General features: G+C 41.6%; 1 protein-coding gene across 3 annotated transcripts in view; it reads left to right on the top strand.

Annotated features, from left to right (window-relative positions):
* NR3C2 (nuclear receptor subfamily 3 group C member 2) overlaps positions 1 to 24,521 on the top strand; it is a 214,141-nt gene that overhangs the window by 159,410 nt on the left and 30,210 nt on the right. For all 3 annotated transcript variants that reach the window (XM_040582401.1, XM_040582394.1, XM_040582405.1), the window contains 2 exons: positions 15,853 to 16,191; positions 16,606 to 16,750. In XM_040582401.1, the coding sequence (XP_040438335.1) occupies positions 15,853 to 16,191; positions 16,606 to 16,750 (484 nt within the window). The remainder of the gene's footprint in view (positions 1 to 15,852; positions 16,192 to 16,605; positions 16,751 to 24,521) is intronic.

Raw genomic sequence — 24,521 nt, 5'->3', positions numbered from 1 at the left:
TGAGAGAATCGGTAATAAGATACAGTACTTCACCTTTTTGCCCAGCTTTCCATTTTCTGTTTAATAACTCATACTACTAGGGATTAAAAAATGTGGTATTATTTTCAGTTACTGAAGCTTATGTGGTTTATATCGTTATTGTTCCTATCTTTTTAAGAAAAAGCAGTAAGGAGAAAAGGAAGAGGAAAAAACCCCAGGAGTATTAGAAAACTGAAAACAAAGAAAAACTTAAATACAGCAAAAATTTCCCTCTTTATTTTCTTCAAAAAATTCTACCAACTTTCTACTAACCAAGGGTTCATAAATTTGAAAGGAAAAAAAACAACCCTAAGCGTAACAAATTGAAGCAATTTTAAGTACATATATGGTTAACTTTTATTTTTCATTTAAACTTTAACTGCAAAGTATTTTGAAATGCCCATTAACTTTAATTGCATTTTTATTTGCGTTTATTGTGTAGCATTTTCTTCTGAGGGAATGTGGTCATTTTTTTTTTTTTAACTTGAACATTCAGCTAGGTTTGTGTCAGCTCTTCCAAGAGACTTTTACCATTATACAGCAGTATATTAAAATTGTTTGTGGGTTTTGTGAAGCAAAACCTCATATTGTCAATTTTTCTCACATTTTAGCTGGACAGCTTAGTTATGGTACCTGCCAGTGTCTAGGTTATCATTAGTATTGTTTCAAAGAACATTTGTATTTTTCTAGGTGTGATGATTTGAGATAACATTTGCGTTAGGTAGAAATCCATCAAGTTAAGAGATTATGTTAAAATCCATGCTTTCTCTTAGCAGTGAAGCACTGATGTTCCTACTTTCATTTGCACGTACAGTGTATTGAGCCCAAATGAGTAATGTAACCTTAAGAGGTAGCCTGCAACCATGCTACCTTATGCTGTGATTTTGTTAGGTCTTGTGGGTGTACTTCTAAGAGAGATCAGCAGGGAAATTCCTGTTGCTGCATGGAGTCTGTGTGAGTGACTCTTCAGAAGAGGACATCCTTCTGCCTGAGTAAGGGTCAGTTTTTCTTAAGGCGCTGCTGTTGCTGCACCACTACGCCATGTCTTGTGAATATATATATTAAAAAAAAATAAAAATCAGTCCTGCTGTTTTGGATCTTGTAGGAGCCAGTTAATCGAGCAATGACCTTTTCCTACTTTTGCGCCTTCCTTCCTCCATGCTACGAGATACTGCTGTTGCCCTGCTCTCGATGTGTCCCTCTAACCTTTCAGCGTGGACCATTGTCAAGAATATTGTAGATAATTACCAGAACAGTCACTTGCCACAACTATTCAGAAACTATTTGGGAATGACGATTAAAAATGCAGAATTCTGAAGAAGGCTGGTAATGTCAGTGTAATCTCTCGGACATCAATTAAAAAGCAGTATTGAAAGTGTGTCCTTGTATTTTGCGTTTTGCTGATGATTTTATTTCATATGTGAAGGCAGATCAAGAAGACACTGCAGTAGTCCAAAAGCACACAGCTCGCATCCAGCAATCCTTGATCAAACTCCTAATCAGGTTCATGTTCTCAGTCCTCTGTTTTTTCAAGTTTTGCTGGTTTCAGCTCTGCCTTCTGATGAGCACCCAGCTGCCAGCAACGTTTGTCTTTCCTCCAGGAGCAGCCTTTCAGGCTTTTGGCATGGGTCTGCTGAACTACAGACTTCCCTGTTTTATCTACTGGACTCTCCATCATACCATTCACAGCATAAAACCTTGGTTGCCAGCCTCGCAAAGGAGCTGCAACTTTTCTGGGCTCCTGCTGGGAGTACGTGTCCCAGCCTGCCTCATGTCACGTGGCAGCACTGTGCATGCAGGCTCTGTGCGCTTTTTGTCTGATTTCAGCAGTATGCAGCGCTTGCTGTACAGGCTCAGAGGTTGCTCTTTCCTGAGCAGTTCATATTCTATATGTGGTGTCTTGCTTTGGTTCGATACGCAAAATGGAGAGGGGCGATCACAGCTTTCTGAGAGGAAGGTTTAGGTCCTCCCAGAAGAGGTGCAAAAAAATCTCTGTCCTTTTGCTGCTCTTAGGCAGTCTGACTGATACACAGCAGTGGCTCTTGCTTGGATGCCTTCTGCCAGGCATTCACTGGCTGGCTTGCATGGATCCCCTGTGCAGTCCCAGTGAGTTTTTAAGCTTTTCTGTCTTGTCAGGGCTCCAGCTTTCACCTCCAGGATGCTCCCAGGGTAGATAAAGTTGTGGCCTCCTAAGTCCCCAGGACCAAGGCTGAGCCCCCCTTTTTTCCCTGTGCACTGGTACACTGCTTCTATGTCATGTAGGACATTTAGATTTAACAACCTGTTTTCCTGAGGATCCTGAAATGAATTGGTGCTTATCTTTGTTGCTCATACAGATGCATAAAAGCAAGCAAGCCCGTGACACCTCTGTTCATTGCTTTGTCTCATCGTGCTGGAGCAGACCAGTATGCTTTGGCATTTCTGAAATGCATTGCACACAGCTCTTGGTGCTTTTTGGTTTTTTTCCTGAATCACCAAATTATGATACCTCCTTTCATAGTGCTCTAAGTCCAAATCCTTTTTACTCTTCCCCACGGTAAAGCAGTAGTCCCTGCTATGAAAGCATGCCTGTGTCTCCCATTCCTCTTTCCAGAGCTGCTGGTTATTACCAAAGACCTTCTGAAACCTCCCTGCTGTGGTCTGTGGTGGTGCATTTCCATTACTCACTTCCCCATCACTGCAAGAAGCTGTAAGAGCAGGAGAAACTTGTAATTTTAGCTTCCACTGGGCAGTTGCTTCACCAGGTTTCCACCTGCATAAGGGGGTGTGAAGATTTAACTTGCCATGCCTGACACAGCCTTGGACAAAGTAGTGTGGGCTCACTATGCTCAGTAATGTTTTTTGTTAAAACACTGGTTAGTTGCCTGCAAGTGTGTTGTGGACCAATTCAGAAGAGTCTGGAGCAGAGTAATGAGAGTGATCAGATGTCTTTAAAACTTGACTGGTGGGGACATTTAATTACTTGGTATAGTTTAGTCCCAAAAAAGGCTGGAGGGAAAGTTGAAGACGGAGGCAAGTGTTGCTTTAACAGCAAGCACTGGTAAAGAGAAAAAGGAGGTGATTTGTTTTCCACGTCTGTGAAAAGTGGAACGAGAAGTAACGAGCAGCAAGGAAGATGCAAGTGAGGAAATGGAAAAGTATCTGTTACAGGAAGGCCAGGAAAGCTCTCAAATAGATGGTCTCGGGAAGATACGGAGTCTTGTCATTGTGTGTCTTAACGATCATTGAAGACAAATATTTGTCAGAAGTGATGAGGGTACAGTTGCCTCTGGTCTGAGCAAGAGGATGGATCATGTGACTGTCCCAGGTCTGTTTGAGACTATAATTCATATTAAGTGGAGTTAAACTAGATAATTTGTATGCAAATTAATAAAAAAAGTTAAAATGTTATTTCCATGTGCAGAAAGACTTTTGAGATTTTGACATCACTGATCTTCATTGAATGAGCTATTCTGTATCTCTGTCCTCTGTGTGACAGTATGTTTTGAAGCAGCAGTGATGCTAAGACTATGTAAGTAGCGTTCTTTCTTCTGACATCGTGTTGCTTTTTTGATTGTCTGCTACTTTGCCACTTCGCAGGTTTTAAATTGACTCTGGAGCTGTGGTTTAATCCAGTAATGTCACAAGGAAAATTTATTCAATCACAGATTGTGTCTTAGCACGTGAATCGGTTGTTCTTTCCCCTTGTCCTCTCATATGTACTTTGCTTCAGAATTACTTTAGTAACTTGCATTTTGTTCTTAATCTGGTTTCCTGCTTTTTTCGCCACCGATCCCCAAGTGCATGCCTTTCCATTTTTAGTATCTGTGTTTTGCTACAATAAGTTGGAGAAGTGGCAGGGATACCTAGCTCAGAAAGTGGGCTTTGAATTTGATGTTAGTGGAAAGAATAACACACAGCAGGTTATGAAGGAAACATTGAGCACGTTTAAACCTTAGAAGTACACAACAGGCAAGAAGATGGTGTTCAACAAAGAGGAAGGCAAGGTGAAGGCACCAGTTGGAGCACTCCTGAGCCACCCCGTACCACAGATCTTCCTGCAAATTGCTGGTCATTTGTGTGCTTTTGTGGTTCCCTGCCATCAGTTTTCCCATTTTCCCCCAACACTAATGTTTTAGTAATGGAAATAATCTTCCCTGCTTAATATCCCCACAGAAGGTGCAAGGGGAGGAAGACTGTAGAACCTGAGCTCACAAGACCCATCCACCCCAACTGGACTGTAAGGGGATTTGTCAGTAGGGAAGTAGAGAAGATACTGATGTGGGGCAACTCTCCTGCTCTCAAAACCGTGCAGTTATCATACTGAAAAGAAAGAGCTGAAGAAGCTCGTGTGTGGCTTTTGATTCTGTCTGCACAGGGACCCAGCACACTTAGGCATGTCATTTAGACACCTTAGAGAGACATGTGCCAGTCTTAGGCATTACCAGCATTTCATGCACAACTACTTTAAGTTCAGGACAATTTCGAAACTTGCCATGCTATCAGTCACAAAGAGGTGCTCCGCTTCATGAGTCAGATTATACCTATGGGTAATACTGCAGAGTTGCATTTTCCGTGGAAAAGTGGTTAATATCACTACAGGGTGTTTCACTAATGTTCAGGGTGGTTTGTAAAGCAGGAGATTAACATGGTTATAGTCTTCTCTTTTCTCTTTTAATTACTAACCATGAACTGGATGGTGAAAAATATGGCTGAGATGACTGCAGAAGATAAACAGCCAGCTTGTATTTCACAGATAGTGTTGCTGTTCCGGGAAGCAGGGTGGATGATCTCTAGAAGATGAGGGACAGACGGCACCACTGAACATATTAGAAATAAGGTCATTTGAGAGAAGCGTGAGTTGATAAAAACTGGGGTTATGGAAATGGTACAGATGAGAAGACAAGGTATCTCAAAATTTTTGTTACTTGGGGAAAAATACAAGTGGGAATGTGGTGTGTTACAGCGTAACCAGAAAGACTGCAGAGGGTAGTGCAGCAAGCTGTGTTCTAGTAATAGTAGTACAAGAGCAAAATTGAGGCATTTAAAGCATGGCACACACTTTAGCATGGAGTGGAAGTGTGAGCACTCAAGATAGGGGATGAGAGGTGCTGCAGCAGTTTGCTTATTTGTGCTTTTGAAAAAAATTTGAAAAGCTTGTTGAGTACCTGTGTCTCCAGTGTAAACACGAAGAGGAAATCTCACATGCGGTAAATGCCTGCAGGACTGTGTGGGGGGCAATCAAGTTGCCTTAGTGTTGTGAACAGGGTGAAGGGCGCATAAATTACGGAGCAGACTTAGCATTGGGTATCAACCCAAATAAAAGCAAGAGAAAAGACTTGGATGAGGAATGCCTGCAGAAGGTTGGATGAGAATGGATGTCTTGGGAAGAAGGTTGTCGCTTGGCACAAGACAGAAACCAGTGTTCATAGCCAAGAGCATTCAGTCTGGTACAGTGGAAGATTTCAAAATCTGTTCTCCAAAGTTTCCCTAACTTTGTTTTTAACCAAATTATTACCAATGTTAGCAGTTCAAGCTGCTGATGTTTCATTGCTGCAGATGTCTTAGAGTTGTAGATGACAAATACTGCAATTGTAGGTGACCTACTCTTCGTATTCATTGTTGGTATTTTACTGCTAATCTTTAAATCTATTTGATGAATAGTCAGAACTACTGATGCATTTAGTAGACAATGCTTAGCTCCAGAATCATTGAATTTGCCATACGTTTGAAGAATGAATAAATAATCAGTATAATGTGAGTTTTGGGAGCGTCTGAAAGGGGCTGATTAAGATTGGCTTTCATCAACATCATAATTTTCTTTTGTCAGTTTTTTTAAGGCTTTGTTTATTGGATGATTTCAATATTTAGTAAATACATTTCTTTTGAAATTAATGCAGAAGTACAAGAGGGAGTTTTATATACCAAAAATGTTAGCTGTGAGACTGTATTATGTCAGTTTGGGATTTTATATGAAATATGGGGGGGGGGGGGGAATTTTCATACTTTAGCCATTTCTCATTAAAAAGCTTTATCAAAACCAGCTTGATTTGATTTTAACAGGAAACTACTAATTGGCATTTGGTAAAAGTTGTTCCCACACGGGGAGGAGTACCCCTATGAAACTGTTATTTTTCAATTAATTATCACTTTGAAGATTGCTGCGAAACAAGCAAATGTGTTAGACATTTTCCCTGACAACCTAAATATTCCTGTAAAACGCACATTGGAACTCAGCTTTTTTTTTGTCACTTTCGTCCGCTATCTCTTCACGAATGTGTAGCCTGAAGGTTGGCACGGGTTAAAAAGGGATTAATGCCCTCTATTTCTTACCCAAACACTCACCAGTGTCTTCCCCTCTTGGTTGCTGTGGATGTCATTGTCCCACTCATCAGACAAGTAGGTAGCCTGAGCTTTATCATTGAGTCAGACCTCAAAATATGCAAGATCTGATCTGGGCTTTCAGCTTAGTTTTTCTGAGGCAACTGTGATGGCTTCTGTGCTGTCTTTGCAAGGCTGCTTCTTTTATCTTTGCTACAAAGGCCATCCCTGCGAGTAGATCTCCGTGGCTATGGATGCACAGTCCTGAATCCTGCATGCAAAAGCCAGCGCACTGCAGAGGAACGGTGTTTGTTCCATGAGATGTGTGCAAGTGCTGTCATGAGGTGCCACCTCCCTGTAGGTGTTTGTATTTCAGCAGTCTGTATCTATAGCCATAAGTATGATCAGAAGGAGATGCAGAATTCTCATTAAAACATCATAAGATTTCTCACTAAGTGGTCACGTAATTACTTTAAATAAGTAGTTTGCTGTCATACTGGAAGGACATCAGAAGTAGGGTCCTGTTGAGGGTCAGTTCTGGCTCTGCAGTTTTACTAATTACTTGCATAATAAAGTAGAAAGTAAATATGTAAATTTACAGATGTAGAAATTCTCCTGTGGCCGGAATCAGAATTCAAAAGCATCTTCAGTTCTAGTGTCTTAAACCAACCCGATGGCATTTTTGGTAAAGTGCAGAGGGTTAGAAGTGCAAGTTGAAGTGTACGAGAGCAAAATACCTGAGAGCAGCTGTTTATAGAGGCTGCAGTGAAGAAGCATGGTTGCATGATGATTGTATGTTAAATACAGAGTCAGCGATGTAAAATTGTTGCAAAACTAGGAAAGAGTGGTTTGATACTTGGGCATTATTATGTTCTTGTCAGAGCTGGCAAGTGCGGGCCTGATGGTTGTGTCTGGTTTTCAACACTGCTGGTCAGGGTGGTGGAGATGGGACAAGCTTATGAAATTGTCATCTATGTTCCTTTGGTGGTTGGTAGGATTAGTGGTGTCTGTGTCCTTCCTGATAGATACATCTCTCTTCTTGACAATCTCCAGTGTGGAAGTCTCTGCTCTGTCCCTTGATTACCTATTCTAGTTTTTCACAGACCTTTACATTTATAAAGCTTTCCTTAACATCTAAACTGAATCTTCCTTCCTGAAATTTCATATTGTGTGCCTGAAGAAAGGTGTATACAGGCTAGAGACTGCCCAAGGAAGAACAAGGATAATAAGCTTAGAAAGAAACATAAATCTGTAAGGAACAGCTGAAGAAACTCGATTTATTTTAGTGTAGAAGAGAGAAATGTATTAAGGCGGCCACGATACCAGCCTTTCAATACAAAAAGTAGTGTGAAAGAGGGGATAGGAATGATAAGTTTTTCTTTATGGCCACTGGGGGAATGATGAAGAGAAATCAACTTTACTGCAAGAAAAAATGATGTGACATTGGAGATATTGGGGAAAAACTCAGTGGTTAGGTGTTGGAGGAAGATGAGGGATATTTCAGAATTCCCTTTATTGGAGATAAATAACATACTGGGTTGGGCAAAGTATAGTTGATCCTGCTCAAAGCAAGAAGATAAACTGCGTTCACATATATTGTTTCTGTCCTTTATAGTGCCGTGCTGGAGCAGCATTGCACTGCATAGTATATTAAAATCTGTTCCAAACAAAACAAAATGCAAACACTTCAGAAATTGTTGTATAAGTAAGCAAAGTAATAAGCAGGAAATATTTACCTTGTTACAGTGAGTGTTATTAGTAGCTTAAATCCAACTAGAATAAAGAACCAAAATATGTTTACATGAACACAATAAAAATAGTGTACAATTATATAGGTAAAACATGCATTCGAAGCCCTTTCTTTCATGTGTGCTGTGTCTCCCTTTTTGGTATAAATATAAAAAATGAATGTGAACCAAGAACAAGAGTTACATTTATGGATGTGCTAAGATCTTTGCAGGGTCTGAGCGAAGGCAAATAAAACGTGACATACCCATAGATCAGACTTCATGCGTGTTTATTCCTTGTCTTTAAGCTGTCCAATCCTGTCAGATTAAAGTGTTACCTATTAATTAGTAAGCAGTTGTGAATGATTTTGGCAGTGCCAAACTGTCATTATTTCAGTCATGCCTACCGTTTCATTCTACTGAATTCAATCACTGGCTTGGAGCTTATTCTCCAGTAAAAGCTTGCTTCTGCTGGTGGAGGATAAGAAATTAGGAGCTTTTCATTGCTTTGTTAATTAAACTGTACTGATTCCTCAGGCTCACAGCAAGTGATACCATTTTTTTGTCACTTTCTATCTCCTCTAGGTCACAGTTGTCAGAAACAGATTTTAAAATTTATTTTGCTGTGTGAAAGCAGGACCTTTACTTTCTTCCTCACCAGCTGCAGTCTTCCTTTCTGTGTATATTTAGACAAACTACTTGGTCCCTTCAGCATATACCAAATGCCACTGCAGAATTCACCCTTGGAAGGCCACTACTTTGCAATAGTAAAGTCCTTCTGGTGGTGTGTCTTACATGATAAAGTAATCTTGCACTCTCCTTTTACATGCCCTGTACAACCTGTCCCTGTGCTTTTCATTTGCTTCCTTCCCTTGGTCTGTCTTGTCAAACCAGTGACTCATCCGCTTGTCTGTGTGTCTCCCAGATCTGTGCCTGGCCCTTCCTCTTATGCATGGGGTAACACTCAGGCTCACATTTAGAGGTTCTTTAGCTACCACAACTCTGCCTGAAAAGCAGTAGTTCACTTCTCAAAGCGGGTCGTTCATTTATGGAAGCTTTAGCATCTCATCTTGGTTATTCCCTTCTTTGTTCCCTTAAGAATAGAGAGTGCATCCCTGAATGCACTTTGTAGAGGGAATGGGATGATGCTATAAGATCTTGTTTGCGTTACTGCTTTTCACTTTATTCCATGCATTTGCATGTGTATGTGTATATATATATATTATATATATATATATAATGTCTGTATTATTATCTAGAAATTTCTCAGCAAAATCTCATACCCATTGTGCTAGACACTTATGTGAAAAAATGTCTGTACCAAGCTCACAATTTTCATGTATGTCAAGATACAACAGATTTGGGGAAGGGAAACACTATTTGTGGTAGCAGTAAAATAGCTAATGAGAACAGATGTCAGCTCACTGAAGTAAGTGAGGCAAAGGCACCAGGCAAACGTGATGAAAAGATTCAGAGGAAGAAAAAGTGGCATTTTGATGGAGCGTTTATCTGTACCAAGGTGGAATCAAGCAACCAGGTGTGTATGCTTGGTAAGAGCTCAGAGGAGAGTCTACCCAAAGGCTGTTACGGCTGCACCGAGGAGAGCATGGACAGCTTGAGCCTTTGGTGACTCTGGTGCAGCAAGGTGCCATAGGTTGCTTTTGGAGAGGAGAGGCAGGCAGCAGCAGAGGGGTGTGCAGGAAAGCCCTCAAGCATTTGGCGTGGGGCGGAGGGCAGAAAGCAGAGAGCTGCTGAGGTTGGGAAGGAAGTGGTGTTTGTAGCTCTGGCGCAGAGCTCAAGTAGTGAGGTTGGGACCTGGATGGACCAGCTCACGTGCTTGAAATGCAGGTGTACACTGGCATGGTGTACAGAGCCGGCGCAGGTAAAGCTGGTTGGAGTGCTTTTGTTTTGCAGTGTATTGTCTGCCCTCAGACTGCCTAGATCACTGGTAGTACTGTACGTACTTTGAAATAATCCCAAATTATACCCTGTTAGATGTGCATATTATGATTTTTTTTCTCCCTTTGTCTTTTACATATATTTACTCATATTGCCACTTTCTCTTCTCCTTTACCTCTTTTTTTAAACCTCCATCTCTTTCTGTGTTCTGTGCTGTGTCCGTTCTGGTTTCCTTTTCCTTCTGCTGATGTTCTCTGCTTTACGCTACAGGTAGCATATGTTCCTATAATGTGCTTTTGGTAATCACTTACTGATTCAAAATTGTTCTGCAACATGGATAGAATAAAGATCAGTTGGGTCAGGATCAGTTTGGTGCTGGCTCTGGCAGCGTTTTACCTTGGAGATAAATAAAGCCCATAGTCATCTGTATCATGTCTTTAGCTATGCAAATAATAATTGGTTTTTGATAGGTAGCAAGACAAGCTGTGACTATCATCTTTTTTTAAAAAAAAACAAAACCACCTGATTCTAGGGGATTACCATTGCAAGTCTTGTAATTCACTCTGCCTAGAACTATAGATCATTTTCTAAACTTCAGATTTCGCTTTAGAGCACTGGATGCTAGCATGAATTTGCAGAGCATTTTAGCTCATTTGCTAAATTTGAGCATGGATACAATTCTGCAAACAAGATATTACTCTGTTATAACACTCCTGAGTGAAATCATAATATTTATGTGTTCTTTTACCTACTGTTGATAGCACTTTGGCATTTTTTGGATCCCATTTTTTTAACAATAATGATGATGAAAATTATTATTTTTGAGCCTATGAAAAATACTTATTAGGTGCGTGGCTGTGTAGAGTCTATAACTTAATTTGTGTATATCCCCTGGGGACAAAAGGAGTATAGGTTAGCTCCCTCTAGACCCAACTTGTATAGAATGTGTAAGTTTGCTATGGTATTTTTTAAAAGGGTGTATAGTAGTTTACTTGCCTGGTAACTACCCTAAAACTTCAAAGTTAACCTTTAAAAATTGGGAATGCCATAGATTTGTAGCTGATGTTCACCTTACTCAGAAGACAATGTACGATAGGGTCACATCCAGTTAATATCCTGATATTTGACCTAAAGTAGCATTCAGTGTTGCAGATGACCAGAAGCTTATTCTGTTTTCCAGGTAGCACAAAAACTCCCAATCCTGAAATCACAGGCCTCCCCGTTTCAGCTTTGTGACAGGAGTGTTAGAGATGAAGGGCCAGTACTAAAGAACCAGTTGTCCACATCTGAATTCACTCCAGTCTCCTGCCAACAGCTGTTTTCAAATGATTGAGTCCTGTCTTTCTGCTAGATCATAAGGCTGAGGCTGTGGTAAGCGGGGGAAAGATCCTGATTTGCTTTACAGTGCTTAACAGTACAGTCTTAATGGTGCTCAAGGCTGTGCTAAACTGCTTTTGATACGGCATCTCAGCCTTCCTTAAGTGTCTCTGCAGCAATGCCACCATCCCTTTCTAGGCAGGTGGGGCTGGCATTGGTGTCCATGGGCTCCTTTTGTTTAGGTCTTCCAAGCATGTGGAATAACGCGTGGTTTTGCAGAATTGGCAGGTTTTTCTTTGAAATGTTGGACGCAGGCCTGCTCATACTAAGTCTGGGTAAAACTGTGCCTGTTGCTTCCAGAGGAATGGGGACTGCTCTTTGTGGTCAGACTTGTAGCTTGTTTATTCCTCTGTTATACTGTAATTTATTGTTAGAGCTACAGAGGAGGTCTGCTGGATGTGCCTTTTTAAAGTCCAACTTTATATGCCTTTTCAGATGCTTCACCTTATTTTTAATTATTTTTATTGCAACATACAAGACCTTGTAAAATACTTACTCAACGAAAGTCATGTCAGATATTTGAGGTGTTAACCTCAGGTATATCTGCAGTGTGGCTTTCACCATTGTTTCTTTTTCTTCAACTCTTACTATCTCAGGTGATTTAAAAATACAAGGATTATAATACAATAACCTGGCTGCAATAACGCTTAACAGGGGAGGGGCAAGAAGTCCTGCAATTAGAGATAATATGCAGTCACTGGCCGTGCAGCCATTTGGATACAAGTCTTGTCCCAACCCCAAACAGGCTTCAGACTTCAGCTTTGCGACGTGAAACGCCCCGTGCACGCCCCACCCCTTGGTCTGCGTGGAGAGCCTGCTGCTTCTTGGCTGTTTCCGTGCGGCCGTCCTGATGAACATGGCTTTTACCCGCAGATTCAGAGGTGGCTTTGTTGGTTTTATGGTTGGTATTGCAGTTAGAGAGCAAATGTGAAACGCAGCTTCAAAAGACCGGATCGGAGTGCATACTGCTCAGAGTTTGTGTTTAATCTTTAGTTGTTGGTTTCTGTGGGAGTTACCAAACCAGTTGAGCTACAGCACTGGCATGAAGCCCAATGAAAAATACAGTTTTCTTCACTGTAAACATGACTGTCAAGCAGTAATGTTTTTCTCAGCTTCATTTTAAAGGCATTATAATGGAAGAAAATGAAACTAAAACACATTTTTATGCCAGTATTATACATGGAAGAATGTTATTTCTTTTTTCTTTTAATGAAAAACTCATAGAAAAAGGAAGATACAAAATTATGTCTTAATAAATATGTAATCAGTTATCTGTGTTGCTAGATACTTGGTGGAGTAGGTAAACCAATACATTTCTTATTGTGGTGTGCTTATGGTGTGAATGCTTGGGGTTTTGCCTCTGCAGACATGAAAGATATGTGAAGTTCTTCATTTTTACTCCTACTTTGATAACAGGAAAAAAAATAGTGCCTGATAAAACTTAATGAATAATAACAGCAAACACTAATCTTTATCCACTCTTTCAGGCTTATTTTTAAACTCTTCAGTGGCCAGTAGCTCTGTTAATTCATCATCAGTTATTCTGCTGAACTTGGCCATCCTTGCTTTGCTTTTGGGATTTATTTTCTTGAAAAATGTATAAGTTCAGCTTTGCCTTTCTAAGATAAATGCTAACTATATTTAATGCTCACAGTGATTTCACTAGGACATCGTCATGTAGATGTGACTGCACCAAACGGGTAACAGCAGCATTTTCACTTACTTTTCAGAATTAAATTTATCGGTGTTGTCTGCTTTGCCTGTAACTCCCTCCATTTTATTCTGCAGAGTGAGGAAAAAGCTTCTTTAACAAAATGTCTGATCAGCTGCTCCTTTGTAAAATGGCTTTCTGGGTACTAGGAACGGAAATTACATCTGGAAGAATGGATGTCTGCATCGGTGTAACTTGATGCACCGGAGAATGAAAAAACCTTCAGTTGTGCTTCATTGTTTGAATGAGTTTTTTAAGAGTTTTGTAATAGAAAAGTAAGAAATAGGGTTGGAAGGGACTTTTATAAGGGTCTTCTAGTCTGTCCTGTCTCTTGAGACAGAATCAGCTGCGGTGAAACCTTTCCTGACAGATACTTTTCTCGTGTTTTCCTTATAACCTCAAATCACAGCGATTCCGGTGTTTCCCTGTGTAATCTGTGCTAATACTTCAGGTAATTAGGAAGTTTTTAAGTATATGTGGATAGTTGAACAGTAGAACTTGAAACTAAATTTTATTAGATCTGGCACATTTTTATTTGAATATCTAACCCTTTTACTAAAAAAATCAACCCACCTGACTTGTTCTGATGTTTGCAGGCATAGAGAAATTAAGAAATTGTTGAAAGCAGACATACATGCTGCAGGTGAATTAATGAAATGGTTTCCAGCTCTCTGAAGGAAAAGTGGTGCAAATTACAGAAGGATCTCTGAAGTTGTTTGTAGATCTCCTGAGTGATGTTAATGCTGGAATCAGCCAGGAAGATCCTTCTTTCATTGTGTGATGGAAACACCACCAAACTGGTGTTTGGATTTTGCGCTTAACGGCTTGGTGCGATCCATGTGGCAGTAGTAATGAGTTGTATTCAGGTTTGGAAGATGATAGTCAAGGTGCAGCTGTTTGGCTTGGCGCCTTTAAGATCTTGCGTCTGAACGGTAACATCCCTGTTTTCTATAGCAATGTCCCATGTTTACCCTAACAAATAAGCTTTTCTTTTGGATCTTGGGATGAGCCAGCTCCTCAGAGTTCAAGGTACTGTCCCAGCAAGGAAGTGTTGAAAACAACAGGCTATTGTTGCGCTTGGGCGTGCATTGTCCTGGACCCTGGGTGTCAGTATCCTGCCTCACAGGCACTGAGCTCAGGCGCAGCCGCCGGCTCTGGGCAGGCAGCCCCAATTTCAAGGAAGCAGTAAAACACTAATGGCTGCTATTGTCAGCAGCGGTCTCAGGGCAGCAGCAGCTCTGCCGTTGAGGAGGGTTTTCTTAAAACGTGTGGTTTAAGGAGTTTTTAGAAGAGTAATGAGGTAGTTCTGTGGATCTTTGTGGGGAGTTTTCTGCACCCATGGTAAGAGGAGTGGGAAACAGCACATAGAGCACGTGTTGAAAACTTCCCAGGAGGCAGTGGCATGGCGTGCTGAGCTACAGTGGAAATGAACGTTGCAATAATGGAGAAGGGAAGAGGGCTGAGATCGAGACGGGCCAGAAAGGATCCTGAAACTGCAGAAAAGGCACTATATTTAAGGAAAGGTGGGGGGGGCGGGGCGTGGGGTGGGTAATTGATGACAGGGGAAAACCCTTGAGGAGATAGACTTGGGACAGGACACGGACTAAGAATGGTGTTTGCAGTAGTATTCTAAGTAGGAGAGAGATAGACTCGTAATTACTGATGCCGGTAAAAGGGTTGTTGCAATAATCACGAAACAGGAGAATAAAATTCAAGACAAGGATTTTAGCTGTGTACAGATAGATAAGAAAGACTATATCTGAGAGAAGCTACTCTGAAAGAGCTGCAAACATATAAATTAGTTCATTATTTACTGTTTTTAAAAATTATTTTAGTTAGGTTTTCCTGTCACTAAAAGTGGGGTGACGGGCTTTTGGTTTGGCTTTCTTATGTGTGTTTTTGTAACTTAATTATCTTGCTTTTTATTTCCCATTCTTTCCTCACATTATGAGATCATTTTGCTGGGGTGTGAGCAGGGGTTTGTGCCTGCTTCCATATCTGTGCTTCACATGGCAAAGTTGGGAAGACAGCCCACAGAGAATGGCTGGCATCTCTGCAAAGAGTGGAGGCGCACTAGCGTTGCTGTCTTCTAAGTAACTTAGTAAAGAAAAGGAGGGAGGGTAGCACTGAAGAAAAAAAGAAAAGGGAAGTCAGATAATAAGAGAAATGTTGATGGTAGTGAGAAAGGTGTTACAGAAGACTTGGTATTTTTTTCTTTAACTGGGTAAATATTTTAGTGTTACTTCAGAACTACTCAAGAGAAGGGGACATAACTCTTATGGGAAGTATCAAAGCGGCAAAAGCAAAGGGATTTGACTAGCTTAGGCTGTTCAAAATTGATTGACTGTATTTCTTCAAGTTGAGTCGCAGCCAGGGTGGGTAGTAGGCTGCAAAAGCTTAGGAGGGCTCCGGGTGTGCTAATTTAGGCATTGCCAGGGAGATTTCTTTTGGTCACCAAATGAAATGGAGAATGTGAATTGCATTGTAGGTGATAAGTGATTCATTTAAGCTACAAAACTACAAAATTCTAAAATGTTTAATCGGCACCAACCACAGTAACTAGGATGTTTTACGCAGGTCTGTATGGAGACAGATACTGGACGTTGTGTCACTTACGAAAATAGCCAGTAGAGCTATAAGTATAAGCTTATATGTGTCTTCTGGTCCTCTTTGCAGAGTAATGATGCTGCAATTTCTTAAGGTCCTGCATCTATTTCACTTGAGAACTTTGAGATGATATTTCTGCTTCCGTTTTCTGTAAAGCCAGGGTTACACTGGCTTTCTGTACTAACTCAGTTCTTGTGCTGCTCATCTTCACAGCCCGGAAGTCCAAAAAGTTGGGGAAATTGAAAGGGATGCACGAGGAGCAGCCACAGCAGCGACAGCAGCCACCACCCCAGAGCCCCGAGGAAGGGACGACGTACATCGCGCCCATGACTGAGCCCTCTGTAAACACAGCACTTGTCCCTCACATGTCTGCTATCTCACCAGCACTTACACCCTCTCCTGTTAAGATCCTTGAAAGCATTGAACCGGAGATTGTGTATGCAGGGTATGACAGTTCGAAGCCAGACACAGCAGAGTACCTGCTTTCCACCTTAAACCGCTTGGCCGGCAAGCAGATGATTCAGGTGGTGAAGTGGGCAAAGATACTTCCAGGTACGACCACAAGGCATTTGGTGAAATTTCTCCTCACTCTTTATTTTAGCTTAATGAACTATTTGCTTGACAAATTGCATGTTTAATCTGTGGGCCGTGTTGAAAACCTTCACAGGGGAGTGTGAGATGAACATCTGAGAGAAGATCATTGGCTTTTTTGATTTATTTAATGTTTGTTTTGTATGTGTGTGATCAATATTTTAAAAGCTTTCATTCTGAATAATAGCCTCTTTAGAAGAAAACATGTTTTGTCACTGGAATGAAAAATTATGGTTTTGTTTTTTCAGAAATATACTTTGTGGGAGCGTTGTTCATTAATACTAGAAAAATAATGAGCAATATATTCAGCACTGGTTTGACCAACCCTTGTAGAGCACAGTGTAGTTCATCATTATTTTCTGGTTTGATCTCTAGGATTTAGAAACTTGCCTCTCGAGGACCAAATTACTTTAATTCAGTATTCATGGATGTGTCTGTCATCGTTTGCCTTGAGTTGGAGATCATACAAACATACAAACAGTCAGTTCCTCTATTTTGCTCCAGACCTGATCTTCGATGAGTAAGTATTCTTTAATGGTCCTTTTCAGTTCAGGCTGGAAGGATTACTGTGTCTTTGGTTTTTAGGCATACCTGCAGTCTAAGAAAATTTCAGCTAATTCCAGCTTAAAAAGTAGCTTAAATTCTTGTTTTCAATTGGCGAGGCTTTGGTAGTGCCATCCACTTCTCCTTATGTATGTGGATGTGTTCTCAAACTAGGACCATTCTGCTGGTTTGAAATTTGGCTAATACTTGACCAAGACTTATAGAAAAAACCATTTTTTGGTATCTACTGGAGCTGGGAAAAATACCCAACTTCTAGGAAATGTGAATGTTTAAATTGCCAGTTTTTTTCAGAGCAGTCATATAATGGTGCCTTTGTGAACAATATACAGCTGTTCAATGTGTTTTCTTGACAGTCTTAATTACCCTTCTTTGCAACCATGAAAGAAGCCAAAATGTTTTTTCAGTAATGAAACATAACTTCTTTTATGATGCATTCAGATGAAAAGAAGGATCAACCAAGGAACTATTTCTTCTGAGTATGTGTGTTCCTTCATATTTTAAGTTTGTGTTTTAGTGCTTTGCTTTTGATGAGTGTAATTTAATTTCTGTTCCATTTGCCTAGTGTTTATTCTGAGACAGTAAAGTCAAAATTTAAGCAAATACACAGGTAGTCAAGCTGGGGTCACATGATATGCTTGTCCCAGAAGGTTTAGCGTGTTTTTTCTAGAGGTAAAAAATGAGACATAATCAATAGGATATGGATGCTCTTGAAGAAAAACAAAAACAGGAAAAGAATGAACAAAAAATAACCACTTAGTCTCCTGAAGCATTCTGAAATGTTTTTCTTGGAGAAGATGCTTTTTCACTGTCCATCTTAATAGTCTTTCTTTGATTTAGGAATTCCTAAATAATTAATGCATATGAGATTGGTTCCAAAGCAGTGAGCAATATCAAAGTAGAATTGTTTGGTTGGGGGGGGGGGGGGGGGGGGGGGGGTGTTGTGGTTTTTTTTTACCTAAGAGGAGGAATTGGTGATTCACTGGTTGAAAATGTAGTGTCAGCCATTTTCTTGTCAAAAACACCTCCACTGTGACTTGGACATCAGAGGATCATCGCAGAAAAAGTATCTGTAGCTAAAGCTAAGTGAAAATGTGAACTTTGAAGAGTTTAGTTCTCCTGGGGAAATGCAGACTAAAAGCTCAAACAGAGAAGCAGCTTCCCCTCATCTGAAGAAAGTCAGTCGAGGGGTCAAAATTTATTGGACCGGGAAATCAATCCCACTTGCAAATAAAAGTGTATGTGCATTGCTAGCATTCTTGATACAGTAGCTAGAAGCAGCTTCCAGAAGTTGAGATCATTTTGTGATTTTTATGCTGCAAGCCTTGAAGGTAGGTGCCTGCAGAATTATACTGAGGTTGAGCTGGAATCTGGTTGGGAAAAGGAGTGCAGTGTCATGGAGTAGGAAATAATTACATACAAAATCAAATACGTAAGTAATATGGGGGTCTGGTCATCTACATATTTAACAAAGTACTCATTGTAGAGCTATCAAAGGTAGCAGAAGGCAGGTGTTTCTAAAGAGAAGAAAAATGAATTAATACAAGCTGTGTTGAGCTGTGAGATGCGGAACAGGGGCTTTTGAAGTAGCTAATCAAGGCAAGCGATTTCCTTGGAGGTAAATGGGTAGGAGTTCAGTGCTTATTTCAGAACAGTGATGGACACATCTCTGGAATGAAAGGGGGTTTCTCACTTCGCTTGTGTTTCATACTTGATTGGAATCGTGGGAGACATTTGTTCCCAGTTTCTCACATTCCCGCCCAGGGTGGTAGTTGTGAGACTACATTTGAAGTCTGAGTTTGGGGCTCCTCGGCACAGGAAATTTTTTGAGAAACTGCAGAGAGCCCTGTAGAGGTTGTCTAAGGTGGTCAGGGACTCTCTGGGACAGCAAGGGAGCTGGGCTTGTGCACGCAGGGGAATACCGTGCTGGGTGCAGAGGGGATCTAACTGCAGCCTTCAGTTTCCTGATGAGTTGCAGAAAAGGTGGAGTCAGACTCTTAATGGAGATGCGCAGTGGGAGGATGAGAGGCTGCAATCACAATACTAGAACAACAAACTGCCTCCTGGGGATCAGGAGAAGAAATGTCATAAGGAGATGGTGAAATAGCAGAGCATGTACCCGGAGAGACCCTGGAGTCTCTGAAGGTGTCCAAGCCTTGACTAGGCAAAGCCCGAGCAGCCTGCTTCAACTTCGACATCACCCCTGCTGCGAGCAGGGGGGGGTGACTTAAGACCTCCAGAGGTCCCTCCAAAGCTACATTACTTTGTGATTCCAAGTTCAAGAGATGCAGTGCTTTTCCCAATTTTGACGTAAGATCAGAGGTGAATTACTGGAATTCTACAAGTCAGCCAGTACAGTTCAGTGTAGAAAGCATTCAGATAAGCACAAAACAGTTTATATCCCTGTTTTTGAAAATACATTCCTTTGAATTATTGATCTGGAATTACTGAAGGCTAGTCTTACCTTTACTTTCTGAGTACCATGGACTTGGAAATGCGGTGTGTAGTTATAAACATGGGCCTTCATTTCTGTGCCATGCGGTTTATCAAACCTCCCTAAGGTTCACTAGGTGCAACTTTTTGGAGTGTTTTACTACCCTTGGCATTTTAGAACATGTATTAGTCCTAAATATGGAGTCCTAAGACATGCAGGTCTTAGGGAGGTGCTTTAAAATGACTTTTCCTTCTGCTGGCTTGAGAGAGTTATGTTCCTGTTACCAGCTGTCCAAGATTTTCTTGATATTTCTTTGTATTGTTTCTGAAGAGGTCATTTCCCATCTCTCTGTAAGAAGTAATGAGGAAGGACCCTGGTGCCCAGAGGGTTCAGCATTTTCTTCAACGAATGGTTTTAAAGTAGTGAAAGTAGAGGTTGGCATTAGCAAAATTTTCTTGCTTTGTTTTACATTAAATGAATTTTCCGTTTACTCTTAACTGCTGTGAATAAAAGGAAGTTGTTATGTTTCTGGAAGGCCATGATACATGATCTTGTTTTCTTTCTTATTCTGAAGGCCTGTAAACAAGGTGAATAACAAATGAGGGTCTCTGTTGTTAATAGCCGTTAAATGTACCTTTGATTGTATAAATACAGTGTGAAATGCCTCCCTACTAATACGTGGTTTGATTTCCTGTTAGGCTTATGGAAGGCTGGAAATATTTGTTCACCTACATTTATTCATGCTACGTATCTAATTAAGTGTACTGTTTGTCTTTATGGATCATGCATATATTCCATTGCTTTAATTTGGCTTAAGTAAATGTGAAGATATGAACTGGTGGATAAGAAAATGGCTGCCCAGCCGGTTACAGAAATACCTGAAAACAGCCTGAAAAGAGACATAAAATAGACCAGTGTATTTTATATTGTGTTTGTGTAAGTTACTGTATGTGTGGATTTTTTTAATCCATTTCTTTTGTAGCGTAGTAGTTGTAATCAAAACTAATACTCTGTATATATTGCTTTAGTTTTAATCCACAGTAAATCTTTTAAAAGACCGTCTTGTATGTGACACCACATAATTCCTGTTGCAGGTAAACACTTTTAAAGGATGACTGTTGCATATGTAATAACACTGAAAAGATGTTGCAATAATGTTCTTAAGGCTGCAAGCTCAAATCCAAGAAGTTGGAAAACTCCAAAATTGAGGTGGTTTGTGAAATCATAGTTTGAGCTGTTTGGGTACGTGCTTTGAAGACTGTATCCATAACCAAACCTTAAAGTTATTGTTATCCCATAATATTTTTCCAGTGTGATTCCTTCCTTTTTGTATCGATCAGGTTAGATGAATTGTTGGGATGATACAGGATTATGTAGTGAGAGACTGTTGGATTTTTGCTTCATTTGTTGCTGGCAAGGAAGCCTTACCTTGAATGGATCTAGGGATTTGGGAGAACAAGAGACATATTAACAGGGAAGATTTTCTTAAAACATGGCAAAATACTATCCCTGATTCAAGACGTAGGCTCTGAGACATTTCAGGTTCCTACTGCAAAGTAACAGAAACCCCACAGAAAAAAAATGGCTGTTATTTAAATTGAGGAAGAGAGAAAATTTCTCTTAAGACTTCACCAAAGACTTTAGCTGAAATTTTCTAATCTAATTCAACCTGAGGCAGGCATATGTATGGACAATGTAAGTCCAGAGCATTAAATTGGTAAAATTATACACAATTGAAAGCAGGAGACTGAGTGGTGCTGCTTGGAATGGGTGCAAGAACAAAGCAAGGGAAGTAGCAAAATACAGTGTTCTCTAATGCCAGCTTATTTTCAGGGATTCTGTCTGAAACTGTGCAAAATGAGCTGTTTGCTACAGGGAATAGCCTAAAACTTGATTTTTAAGATGTGGTCCTGGAAGGTAGGGAAGTTAGTTACAAATTTTCTTGGTCTCTCCTTTACTAGGTGAATGAATCATTGAACTAATAGCTAAAATGACTCTCTCTCTGGCTGTGTCCTTTAGAAGGAAGAGTCCCCAACATTTTTTATAAGAGGTGACGTGGCAGTTTAGGACCTAGGAGAGATGTGATAATCTGAATCTTTCAATAGTGGGAGTTTGTGTTTGCAGTGCAGAAGTCAGATGCCTGAGTCCCAGAGGAAGGCAAGGAATGCTCCTTGCTCACATTTCTGCAACAGGCTCAGGCAGTTGCTGTCCTGCTGGCTAGTGGTGGCAACTTCCCAGGTATCTGCTTCCACCCATACAATTAAGTGAGGGCATCAGCTGGCAACCTTTCAGAGACTCAGGAAGGGATAGAAAGCATTTATGAGTGCAGCATTGCCAACAGAAACCCGGCAGGAGCCAAGACATGGTGCAGACAGGGATCCTTGCTCCCCTGACATGGGAAACCAGTGGGAGTGGTGGGACATGGTCTGTCTTCAGGGCCATGGCTTGTACACCCAGCACATATCCTCCTCCCAGCTGGAGGCCAGAAACTGCATCCCTCACGACAGTCTGTCCTACTTATCCATCCCTTCCTTTAAGGATGAGGGATGGTAGTTTTTCATCTCTCCATAGGGCAAACCCCCAGCTGATGGCATTGCTGGCAAATATTAAGTCAAGCCTTTTTGGCACATGTTGGTTTCTGCTGGTGTAAAGAAACCAAAGGGACACCCTGATGCTGGGGTTCCCCTGCAGATCTAAATTTTTCTTTTAATTTTAGGTTTTACATGGTCCCTGTGTAGACTTCTAAATCCTTGGGGACTTATGAAGAGACTCAAATTTCAAAATTGTGTACTATTTTTAGGAAAATTATCCAAATTATTTACCGTTCCAGACTTACCTAGCTGTAAAATAGCAATGATGTGGGATATTGAAAGAGTTCAGTAATGCTGAGAGACCATGTTGAGGAACTTTATTACATTAAAGTACAGCATCAGTATTTCAACAGTATTTTGCAGATGCACCAAATGATTAACATGCTGTGTATTTCCTTGCCTCGTTGATTTTTCTTGGTTTGTCATAGAACCATAGAATCATTTAGGCTGGAAAAGACCTTTAAGATCATCAGGTCCAACTGTTAACCCAGCACTGCCAAGTCCACCACTAAACCATGTCCCTAAGTGCTGCACCTACGTGCCTTTTAAATACCTCCAGGGACGGTGACTCAACCGCATCCCTGGGCAGCCTGTTCCAATGTTTGACAACCCTTTCGGTGAAGAAATTTTGTCTAATATCCAATCTCAACCTCCTCTGGTGAAGCTTGAGGCTGTTTCTTCTTGTCCTGTCACTTGTTACTTGGGAGAAGAGACCGACCCCCACCCGCCTACAGCCTCCTGTCAGGCAGTCGCAGAGAGCGATAAGCCCCCCCTGAGCCTCCTTGTCTCCAGGCTGAACACCCCGGCTCCCTCAGCCGCCCCTCACAACACTTGTGCCCCAGCCCCTTCCCCAGCCCCGCTGCCCGTCTCTGGACACGCTCCAGCCCCTCAGTGTCCCTCCTGCAGCGAGGGGCCCAAACCTGAACACAGGATTCCAGGGGCGGCCTCAGCAGTGCCCAGTGCAGGGGGACGGTCACTGCCCTGGTCCCGCTGGCCACGCTGTTGCTGACACAAGCCGGGATGCTGCTGGCCCTCCTGGCCACCTGGGCACGGTGCTGGCTCCTGCCCAGCCGGCTGCCCACCGGCACCCCCAGGCCCTTTCCCCCCAGGCACTTCCCAGCCGCTCTGCCCCAGCCTGGAGCGCTGCGTGGGGCCGGTGTGACCCCAGGGCAGGACCCGGCACTCGGCCCTGTGGAACCTCATACAAGTGGCCTGGGCCCACGGATCCAGCCTGCCCAGACCCCTCTGCAGAGCCTCCTGCCCTCCAGCAGATCAGCACCCCTGCCCAGCCGGGTGTTGGCTGCAGACTCGCTGAGGGGGCACTCGATCCCCTCGCCCAGATCACAGACAGAGACACGAACCGAGACCGGCCCCAGCGCTGAGCCCTGGGGAACACCACGTGTGCCCGGCCGCCAGCTGGATGTGGCTCCATTCCCCACCCCCCTTTGGGCTCGGCCAGCCAGCCAGCCTTTTACCCAGCCCGGAGCGCACACCTACAGGCCGCGAGCAGCCGGTTTCCCCAGGAGATGCTGTGGGAGATGGTGTCAAGTGCTTTAGTCTAGGTAGGCAACATCCACAGCCTTTCCCTCATCCACTAAGCAGGTCACCTTGTCATAGAAAGAGATCAGGTTAGTCAAGCAGAACCTGTCTTTCATAAACACCTGGCTGGGCCTGATCACCTGGTTGTCCTGTACTTGCCATGTGATGGTGTTCAGGATGATCTGCTCTGTAACCTTCCCTGGCATTGAGGTCAGACTGACCGGCCTGTAGTTCCCCAGATCCTCCTGGCAGCATCTGCAGCATAAAGAATAAATCATAGGTACATAAATGTGCAGGTTCTGAATTTCTTGGCCGTTGTACTTTCTCCTGTCATTGGGTTTTTTCAGAGATTTTTACTCTAGTCAAAGACTTGAGAGTTTGCCTGATAAAAACAGCACTATATATTGTGTGAGGTACCCAGAATTATTAAAGTGAACTTGAAAAACCTAATGTAAAACTAGGGCCAGTTTTCTCAAGCATTTCAATTGGCAACGTCTTTTTTCCATCTCTGAAGTTACTGTATTACTTCATATACAGCTCAGTCTTTACGGTAAAAATATTTCAGTGGAGGCTGCAGTTTACTGAATATTACGGAGAAAACATTAAGAGCAGAATATACCAATTGACATATTGGTTGATGCTTTTGACTAATAAGGCAAAGCTTCAGGCTATGGATTTTGAACTAAGAAGTGGCTGTCCTTTCATTATTGCCATTTGGGGCAATTATGACACTACTGGCCACTTTTCTAGTTTGTAGTGCAGTATGGATGTTTTTTTCATTATAAAATTCAATCATCAACTGCAGATATTTTTAAGTTACCCAATAATACTATGTATGTAATGTAGTTTAACAAATTAACAATATAACTGCAAAGTAATATAAATCCTTCCTTTAAAGTGGAAGACAAACTTCAGTGAAATAAAAATGTAGTATTGACAGGATCTTTCATGCTGTGTCATTGGCAGTTGCCCCAAGTGTGAAGTTACAAAATGTAAAAGCAGTCAGAGGTTGATATTAGCAATAGAGGAAAAATAGAGAATGCATTTTTCAAATGAGAAAGTTGATGTAGAGCAAACGAGGTAGAGAGAGGCAGGGGAAACAGCTTCAGTACGTGGGGATTTCTGTGATGTTTCTGTGCTAATAATGTCATGGGATGTGAATGGAC

This window comes from Falco naumanni, chromosome 1 (assembly GCF_017639655.2).
Source record: "Falco naumanni isolate bFalNau1 chromosome 1, bFalNau1.pat, whole genome shotgun sequence".
Classification (NCBI taxonomy): domain Eukaryota; kingdom Metazoa; phylum Chordata; class Aves; order Falconiformes; family Falconidae; genus Falco; species Falco naumanni.
The sequence above is the reverse complement of the archived record's forward strand: the minus strand, read 5'-3'. Positions and strand labels throughout refer to the sequence as shown.